Genomic DNA, 10,380 nt, shown 5'->3' with positions numbered 1-10,380 from the left:
CCTAACAGTACTTTGTAATTTAAGGTGTTGGATATTGCTTCTCCGTTTATGGGCGGTATCGCTTATCATCAGGGCGAATAGCATGCTGGTCTCGTTATTCAAAGCAATAATATATTATCTAGTACTTAATGTTTTCAGATCAGCTGTTCCGTCAATCCGCATTTTATAGTCTAATTAAATTAATTACATTGATGTTTTGAGAAAAACAAATACATGAACGTAATTTCATAAAAATATATAAACTGCTGTCAATAAGTAGTAGCTTAATACTGATTTGCAACTAAAGCGAAAACGTTAGTATAGCGTCATCGTAATCCGACGCCATCATATTAACTAATTATAATACGCATGATGCTTGACATGGGAAGAATACATCGTAATTTATTTTATATTTAATTAAAAGTGTGATGATTTATTGCGTCGCACGAAATTATTAGTATAATGTATTCCGACCGTGAAATCAACTAGCGAAAACAAAGCGTCTCCTGAGAGTTTCTACATAATATATATTATTAGATTCAATTAACATTGGCTTCTTCTATATTTCCTATAGTACGTCAATAATATAAAGATCTTTCACGCCTGCTGTAGAAACAATTTCGCTTAGTTTTTACTGTCGACTGCCCAACATCAAAGTCCAATTTCAAATCAAGTTAAAAAGTACACTAAATTTAAGAATCAAATTAGGTCAAACGACTAAAGAAGTATTAAATCCTCATGCTTATATGGTGATGTTGGCAGGCGTGCTGGATTGCGTGACGCTAGTGCGAGGGTCGCGCATGCGCTGGTCGCTCGCGGCGCACGACATCTGCTTCACTAACGCGCTGCACTCGTGCTTCTTCGCGCTCGGCAAGTGTGTACCCGTCGTGCGAGGCGCCGGCGTCTATCAGGTACAACTGACAATAATAACACACACAACATAACTACCTATTATATATAGCTGAAGAGTTTGGTTGTTTAAACGCGCTCATCTCGGGAACTACTGGTTAAAAATCAAATTATTATTGTTGGATATCCCCATTATCGAGGAAGGCTATAGTAACTACAAAATAATTAATTGCTTTAGGCTGTCAAAACTGGCCGAAGTTAGTTAAGTTCCTAACAATAATTAATAATTTATTAATTAATTATAATAATTGTTTATGACAGATAAATTCTAAAACAATGAGTTACACCGCTTTTGCGCTGAGCGCCTGAATTCAAATATTCCTTATGCTGTATGACAGTTTCTCACAAAGCATCATACTTCCAGCCAGCAATGGATTTCTGCGTGGAGAGGCTATCACGAGGCGAGTGGGTGCACATAGGTCGAACGTGGACAAAGAGCACATCCGGTTCGGGTGGGGGTGGGGAGGTTGATCGCGGACAGTGCGCAGGCGCCGCTCGTGGTGCCCGTCTGGCATGAAGGCATGGATCAGGTGCTCTGTGAACCTTATTTACTGAAGTTCAGGAAAAGGGTGTTCCTGAATGTCGGAGAGCCTATACAGATACATCATTTGTTGGAGAGGTGAGATTAGATAAATATACACATATTACTCTTATATCCCTGAAGGAGTAGGCAGAGGTGTATCAAGGACACTTACTTTCTCCATGTATGTTACGTTCCATGATGTGGTAGGGGTGAGCCTACTGCCTTTGGGGCACAAATTCGGAGTCCCAACCAGATGCGAATCAAACCTATTTAGAACCGGGATTTCAACCCAAGACTTTGAGGAAAGTAAAAAGTCGTACCGCCCACGCAATACAACTACCCCACTGTGAGGCAGTCAGTTTAGTAGAGTGAAACAAATTCTATTAGACATAAACACCGGTCTTAGTAGTTTACACTAATGCATTGCGTTCGGGCTTAACTATACTCTTGATAATACTGCAATACAATTCTTCATAGATGCCGCATTTTGTATTGACCAGTTAACAAACGCCCTTGGCAGTTTCCCACCACTTACTAAACATTAGTAAATTTTATTTATTGTTCAATTATTGTCTATAACCGTGCTATTGTTAATTTAATAAATAAAAAAAAATGTTGTGTTGAAAGAAAATATAAAGGTATATTAATTTCATAATAAACGTAAGGACATAACTGGCCAAGCGTTAGCTTACAATTCACCAGCTATATTTCTGTCCGAATTTATCGCCAACTAATTTTCATACATGACATACATTGAGCACCACAAATTCATAAAACTTCGAGCCCAGAAACTTATTTTCAGCCTCATATCTGCTATTAAAAATAAATAATTTCCAGGTTACGAAAATCGAACGCATCAGAAGAAGAAACCCGAAAGGCGATCACGGACCGCATCCAGGAAGAGCTGCTGAGGCTACGCGACCGCACGCACGCGCTCATCCGCCGCGCGGTCGGCGCTGGCGAGTGCACCGACGCGCCGCCCATCCCCGCCGGCCCACGAAGCGCGCAACGGCAAGGAGCGCGAGACAGACGCGGAGCAGTAACGGGGCCCATGCCATGACGAGGCGCGATGTTTTGTTCTCCCCTGAACCTTTGACGTATGTCACTTGTCACTGTTATGTCAGTGACAGTTGTCAATGACTACGGTAGCCTCATCAGTTCATTGGTGATATAAGAACTGGGAACCGTAAGGTTCTAGGCAATTGAAAGTATTTTTCGATTTAAAAATACGCGAAATTTGTATGAAGGTAACCCTGACTGTTATCAGGGCTGCACGCGCCTTTGCCTACCATCTAAAGACTCCAAAAAGTATAAAGGGCGCGTACGACGTCACGATCCGACCAGTGAATGGCCAATAAGAGCTGTAAACTCCAAATCGATACAGTTAGAGCGATGACTATCGATTTATACATTCCCGAAGTACAACAAAAGGTGTATGTGAGTTTGTATTTGTACGTGATAGTATCGCTCCCGACATTCGCGCCTCTACCGACGAGCTTCTATAGATAAATTAGCTAAACATATGTGTGATTGTATTGTAGATACCGACTGCTAATGTGGAAGACAGTGGCACATTTGTACATTGTCGAAGGGATGAAAGTGATATACCTCTCCCCAATCTATGTCGCTCTGAAGGCCAAGAGGAGCTGGATTGTTTAAAAGCGATATGTAAAGGGCCGTTGATATGCCCTCAAACTAGTCTGAAAATTGTGAATAAATATAATTTCAGACCAACCAAACTTGGTCGTAACATCGGTCAAAATTATTAGGGATAACACAATTCATTTCAATGGCATACACATTGAGGATAGTTATACCACAGTCCCTACCCACCACATTAGAAGTATTATCGTGAACTAGTATTCGGTTTGGGCAAGTTTGGGCGAGAGGTTTGGCATAGTGAGTGACATTATAGAACTGTTTAATGTAAGTAGTGAAAGTGGCCAGCGTTCGTGTGTTTGTTTTTTATTCGCATCGTTGTTCGTTTGACAACTCCCTGTGTAAATATGACTCGGGGCGAGATGCTTGTGTGTGACAACTAAGTAGATAGTTTGAATATGGCAATTGTGTGGAGGGAGAGTATGATTGAATGTGCAAAACAAAATGGATTATCAATTACTTCAAATACTTACATTAGAATTCTCATCAAGTTAACATACTGTATGATTTGTATTTGTGTGCAGATCATTCAACTGGTTGATTCAGGTTAGACAAATATATCTATATGTTGAACAAATCGGAACTATACTTAACAATACACAAACTCGCCTGGATACTCTATAATTGTGCCACTCGGTGCACACTCGATTTTTCTATACAATTTTATAAAATATTTTGAGATTTGTTATGAGCGTTTACCTAGTCGACGGCATTGTGTGCGCTGTCATTAAGTGTTCCCGCGAACAATTTCTCGGACCGTTTGGAAAAGATAGAATTAAATAAAATGACACTTTAAAATTAATTATCATAGGTGTTGGCACCTAAGTTGATCGTTCAGAAATGTGGAAGGGAAAAATACATTCTATGAGGGGTACTTGATCACTCAAATCAGTCATATCAATAATGCTGTAAAACATGATAAATTGGGAGGACAATATTAGGACAAATAAGCCAGATGTCTTGCTAGAACAAATACTTATTTTAATTGTGCTTTAAGTTCAGTAATATTCTCAATATAAATTTTGTCCCCATAACTTTCGTGTACCCATTTTAGGCAAGAAAATACCATGTCCAGTGATTTGTTAGTCCATGGTAACCAACTCATTAGAAATTTATGTCAAAATATTATGTTTGTATGTTCATCACCGGTCAAGTTATGTGCTAATGCCTATCCAAAACAATGTAGTATTAGATTGCCTCAAATAATAATAATTTTATGTATATCATTAAATTTCTATATGATGTAACAAGCATTGCCGAGTCACAAAATAGTATTATTAGTCAAATTATGTAAAGGACATTGCTTGTTAATCGACGGTTTTAGAATATTTTACAACAAAATATATTTTTGTAAGCATTCATTCGTAACGAACGTCTGAGAATTTGCCAAATAAAATAGGCGCTTTCATTGCCCGTTGCGGGCGGGGCCGAGAATCACCATGTACATTGACGTAAAGCAATGACATTATCAAAAATATTTGCCACTGCTATCCCAATTCAAATATATAAACATATCTTCAATATCAATTGTTGATATTAAGTGACAAACAGGAGATCCAAAGATCTCTCTTCCCAGTGACTATTTTCTCCATCCAGTTCAGCATTATACTCAATGCAATTCAGTGAGTGAAGGTGACAACTCACCATCAATTTGTCTATTGTTATTTTGAATAATCTAAATTATAATTTTTTATTACTTGAATGCACGGTCCCGCCCGCCAACGGATATGTGTGAACGAACCTACTCTGTCTTTTCCGCCCGGTCTGGTCCTGCTTTACGTTTTATTTATGTTCCTTGTAAACGAGTCTTCCGTGAGTTTTATTTATATTTATTGTGATTGTGTTTACGGCTGAGCTGTCCTCATCTGTGCACAAAGGGGCAGCGCGGCGGCGGCTATGACGACGCGGTTTGTAAACGAGCTTGGTGTATCAGATCAACTTCAATGAATACCGTGTTTTTTTTTCACTGAATGATAAAGGAAATAAAACGTTCATCTTATGATACAAGATCAATCTGTAACGAATTTCAGCTCCATAGAAAATTAAAATTATAAGAAAAATATAACATCGTCACCAGATGGTGACTTTGTTAGAGTCCAGTAATTATTGTAATGTGTTTCAAACTAATACACAAAATTGCTTGTATGCTAGTTCAGAATTTTAAACAGTTGTCACATACACGGGGTTAAAGATAACTACTGCATTGCGGTATTTATTGAAGTTGTTCTAATTTATAGTCTGTACCGATGATGCATATGGGGTAGATCACTGTCAAATTAGTTCCATGTAGAGGGCGCTGTATTTAAAAATATATTTTTAGGAATTACTTTTAATAAATGGAATGTTCTGCATTATTAATGAATAAATACTAGTTCGATATTCCTATTCTCCTATTCGAGTTATTTTTGGGGTAAACAGTGACTTATAATTTGACAGCAGTCTGCCCCACTGTCGCACAACGTTTAATATACGGCATCTGCATATCAAATGTAAATACATATTTATAGATGTAACGTAGTTATTGTTTAAATACCTCAGTAAGAGGACGCGCCGAGTTGGGTGTAGTTAGGGTTGGGGCGCACTAGGAAAGCAATTTGCGATTGACGGATGTTTGCGAAATACGACGTTGGATTAGGCTTATATTTCAAATCGAGAAATAGCCTCTTATTATTTGATCGGATCGTAGATGCTTCTCATATTGTAGAGGTTTACGATCGATGGTGATCAATCGCTTGTTCCATATAAAATTTAAAAGCTGTTATATGAGGGAAATATTTTATATGGAACACTATAAGAGAAGCTATTTCAATGATCGCAAACTATTCGCCTCGTGTGACGAGTAAGCGCGTAGGGCTCGGCGCGTCGGTGTTGGAGCGTGTACATACTAGATAGTGCTTTTGTGTTAAGCGATAATGATCATGTTCTGTTATCCGTTACTAATGTATGTGATTTTTAAATGTCTACCTTTTTAATAAATGGATGGATTTTACTGTATTTGAATTTTTATTCCTGCTGAATTAAATACAAGTCAACTTGGAATATTGTATTGTAAAATGCACTTGATAACTTAATGTCACAAAATATACATTTCATGTTCAATTTGTAACCGGCTAATAAAAAGCATGGCTAAACGGAAGTTATATACAGTCTTGAGTCAGTGAGGTGCGTCTGCGGCGCGCCTAGCGCGTCACAGCACACCCACTCCGTCCCACGTCCCGCATTCACTGTGAGCAGGTGCGCCCACGCACTCACAGTGTTTAAGGTCAATCGTCGGCGGGATGCAGCGCTAGCACTGAAGCGGCTCCAAAGGGCGGGCGGTACTGCAGTCGCAGGTCGGCGAATAGGCGCAGCGGCGGCGCCACGTCCGCCAGGTACACGCGTCCCAGCGACGGCGCCAGTGCGGCCGGCGCGCAGCCGCCACCGACGCGCGCACCGCCAGCTCCGCCTCGCCGCCGCCGCCCGACACGTACCAGCCGCGCGTCGGCGGCTCCAAGGCTATGATGGCGCCGCGCACACCACCCGCCCATCTTAACACCTCTCTGCAAAACGCATTCATTCAAAACTTTACAATTCAGAAACAAAACATTTTTTTCGAACTAATTCAAAATAGCACAAACAAATAGTTAAAATTTGACACAAACCGTAACATCTACTATAGTGGAATCATATTATGTATGGTACGGAATACTCACTCATGACGATCTTGCTGGTCATCCAGCAGCGGATCGTAAAGCGCAAGCAGCACGAGGTCAGGACTGGGCAACGCATGCGCGTCGGCAGCGCGTGTCACGCCGCTCAACGCCAGCGCCGCCTCCTCGCGCTGCAGCGCTTCGCAAGGTGCCGCCTCAGCATAGTACACAACGCGCGCGCCGTGCGAGGCCAGCAAGCGCGCCGCCGCCAACCCCACAGCCCACGCGGTGTGCGCCCGCCAGTGCCACCACCACTGGCTGCTGGTGAGCGTTACGCGGCTCCAGGCGCCGCCCGCCGCCCACCAGCCGTAACGCTACGTCTGCAGCGGCGCGTGCCAGCAGAGTGTGCGCGCTGTCCGCCAGCCCCACCCGCTGCATGCCCTCCCACAGCTGCCGGCGCAGGCGCGGCACCACGGACGGCACCACCACACCGTCGTCGGTCACGTAGTCTATGGGCCCGCGCAGCTCGTCAGGCACACGCAGTGCGTGCCGCGCCACGTGCGACGTGCCGAGTACGTTCTCGTCGTGCCGGAACTTGCCGACGTCGTCCGCCTGCCGCACCAGGTCCGGTTTGTGGGAGTTGCGCATCTGTTCCCAGAGCGCACGTTTGTCGAACAGCGCCAGATTGCCTTCAAAATCGAAGTCGTCGTCGAGTGCCGGGTCGGCGGCGTCGCCGAAACAAGCCTCGTTTTTTCGACGCGCTTTCTCGTGCACTGCGCCACCGCCTGCGCCCATACGACATTTAGGCGTCGAACCAGTGTTGCCATAACTCCCTACAAAATCAAATTCAATACCTAGTAATCAAAATATTGAATCAAGTTACAATAAGTGAAAACATGAGATTACCAGCAAAATTGTTATTTCTGTTGGTTCTGTTCCCCATGATGTCGATGGGCTTGCTGCGCGCGGGCACAGCACCAGTGCCACGACTGTTGCCCGCCTTGCTGTTCACAGCTACATTGTTGAAGGTTGGCTAGTTGCTGTAACAACAAATATAATTAAAAAATAAATTATTGTGTAATGTGTATGCAGTTTGAATAGACTAGTGCAACCATATTTGAAGTTAGCAGTGACTTACAACTCGCAATGTGTCCACATAGAAAGATGTAATAGAGTACTTTGAGTATTTAATTTAGCCAAAATAATTAAAATTTTGAATATTGCAGTTTGTGAGATTCACATTTTAGATAATTTCATAACAATAATCTTAAAATTTATATATGAACATGTATACAATATGGTAATATCACATTACAAAACTATTTCATGAAAGTTATTGTATTAGTCATGATGATTGTGAAATATAAAAAAAACATTAATTTTTGACAGTGTACACATTTTTTTGGTAAATACTGTGAACAATACAATAATCAGAGTTTATAAGAACATTAAATTACAGTTTGACCTAGAGCCCCAAACAAGGCATTGACTGATTCACACAATTACCGCACACTTGTGGCTAAACATTTCACATTTATCATGGGTAAATAAGTTAAACATAAACATATTGAAACCTAGATATTTGAAATTGAAGAGCCAGAAGCTTCACACGTAAGTGAAACAGTGAGTAAAAGCCACTAACTAATGTTATTGCTCATCATGCAACACATGTTTCTCAAATAATAACAAACAAGAAACCCTGAACTAGTTGGTATGGCCTGTAGGTTCTCACACACAGTAGCGCGCGATGTCTTCTTACTGCTCTTAGTGACCGCGACCGTGCTGTGAGTCTGCTCCGACGGCTCTGCACGAGCCTCTATTATTTTCAGATCCTTGATATCCGCAGCCCTGAGTTTATAACCCCATTAGACTGAGTCATGCTAATATTACAACCAAATATCAGAAAAAAGATACTCACTTCAGCGTAACTTGAGATTTCGGGTATGGAAAACCATTTCTGAATGCTTTTGTGGGGTTATAGTACTACCGTCTGCTTCAGGATAGTACCCTGGTAACAACCCAGCGGTTCCCCACAATTAACTGACACCGCATATCCGATCCACTTGGCCATATTGTTTACAGTTTGTTTCGTGCATTCATAAAATAACAATAGTTATGTCTAATTATCATATATTTAATTAAGAAGTAGGTATTCAAACAAAAATAAGTTTCCAATCACAATTCACATGACACATAAAATTGACATTTGACACTTGTGTATTTTAGAAAGACCAATGAGTGAATGAAGGAGTAATAAACACAGTTGATATTCATAACAATGAACAACTCAAAAAAATGTTTATCCTTGAAACGTGTACGTAATAATATTCTATATATATTGTGGCGTACTACAATAGTTAAATGCTTTGATAAATGTATAGTGGATTTTTTATTGAAAACAGATCAATATCTCGTTCAATATTTCAGGCATATCTATCAACGAGGTTACGTAAACTGCATAAAAAAGAAGGATGTAGTCTATGTTTCGCCGCAGAACGATCATGAATTGTTTGTTGATTTGACGTTCGACGTTCGTAGAAAACGAAAAAAAAATTACATGAAAAAAAACTATTTACTTCGCCATAATAATATTTTGTAATTTATGTGAATAAATAATAACACAATTGGACATGCCGACCAAAGTGGTATGGTATTATCTTATTATATTATTGTTCTATAATTTTTTATATCATAGTTTTATTTACGTTTTTGTGATTATTGTGAATGGATATTTAGCTTAAATTTATGTAGCACTATAGGATTTTATTCGGCGCACCTGTATCCATGTTAAATCTTATATGATTCTGTTATGATTTGTGACAAACCCGTCGCAACCTCGGCTCAGGGGCCACAATCGGCCAATTAACAGGCGCTCGTTTCGAAGCTTCATTGTCGAATTATACGCACATTATTCTCGTAAGGACGTCCGATATAAATCTAGTTTCGTATCGACCTCCAAATAGGTCGACCATGGATGTGGTGATCCCATCATGTTACTATAGATACTTACTATATTACAGAAAAACAAATCTTAATTTATATAAAAGCATAAAGGGCTATAAAATATTTCATACATGCAATGCAACATTTCATAATATATTGCACATTTCAATGTATATTTCTATTTAATTCTATTAAATAAAATGAATAAGAACTTATGGTATTAAATTTGTTTTTATTCAGGCAACAGAAGACTTGGTAAAAGAAAATGTGGTGCCCGCGCGCTTTATCAGTCTGGTGGTTGGTGGCAGCCCTGGCGGTATCAGGGTTGTCAGTGATAGGAGTGGCCCTCATAGACTACAACCTCCCTGAGCCACTGACCAGGGAAACGGCTCCACCAGATCGGTTCATAGCAGAGATAGCTCATGAACACCTTGTCAACTTGACCTCTATTGGGCCACGGGTAAGTCTTTTAAAGTCTTTTAAAACACATTCAAAACATAATAACAATAGTTATTAAATGACATCCATTATTAAATGTTCATCAACATTTTTAACCAAGATATCAATGTTCCTCTCAGGGGCCATAAAAAACTATTCTCCACCATGTCCAATAACAAACCACACATGCATTTCCTGATGAACAGAGTGGTAGAGCATGGAACAAACTATTACAGGATGTGGTCATAGCAGAAAATGGGAACAGTTTTAAGAACAAACTTGACAAATTTTTTGCTGGGT

At 40.4% G+C, this 10,380-nt stretch overlaps 1 protein-coding gene, 1 long non-coding RNA gene and 1 pseudogene across 2 annotated transcripts; 1 reads left to right on the top strand and 2 right to left on the bottom strand.

The window, feature by feature from the left end:
- The first annotated feature begins 416 nt into the window (after nucleotides 1-416).
- On the top strand, nucleotides 417-6,064 carry LOC119193268 (annotated as a pseudogene).
- Nucleotides 6,065-6,098: 34 nt separating this feature from the next.
- LOC119193269 lies at nucleotides 6,099-6,974 on the bottom strand. Its single transcript, XR_005113894.1, has 2 exons — nucleotides 6,763-6,974; nucleotides 6,099-6,609 (listed from the first exon to the last, which is right to left on the bottom strand). It is a non-coding gene; the product is annotated as an uncharacterized LOC119193269 (long non-coding RNA).
- A 4-nt stretch (nucleotides 6,975-6,978) lies between these two features.
- Nucleotides 6,979-8,928, bottom strand: LOC119193270 (enhancer of mRNA-decapping protein 3-like; the record flags this gene model as incomplete). The annotated part of the gene is made up of 4 exons (XM_037446883.1): nucleotides 8,618-8,928; nucleotides 8,399-8,547; nucleotides 7,606-7,739; nucleotides 6,979-7,532 (listed from the first exon to the last, which is right to left on the bottom strand). Coding segments are annotated over exons 3-4 (591 nt in total), but the record flags the coding sequence as incomplete, so codon positions are not given.
- Between the last annotated feature and the right edge of the window lie 1,452 nt (nucleotides 8,929-10,380).

This window comes from Manduca sexta, unplaced genomic scaffold (assembly GCF_014839805.1).
Source record: "Manduca sexta isolate Smith_Timp_Sample1 unplaced genomic scaffold, JHU_Msex_v1.0 HiC_scaffold_3852, whole genome shotgun sequence".
In the NCBI taxonomy this organism is placed as follows: domain Eukaryota; kingdom Metazoa; phylum Arthropoda; class Insecta; order Lepidoptera; family Sphingidae; genus Manduca; species Manduca sexta.
The sequence above is the reverse complement of the archived record's forward strand: the minus strand, read 5'-3'. Positions and strand labels throughout refer to the sequence as shown.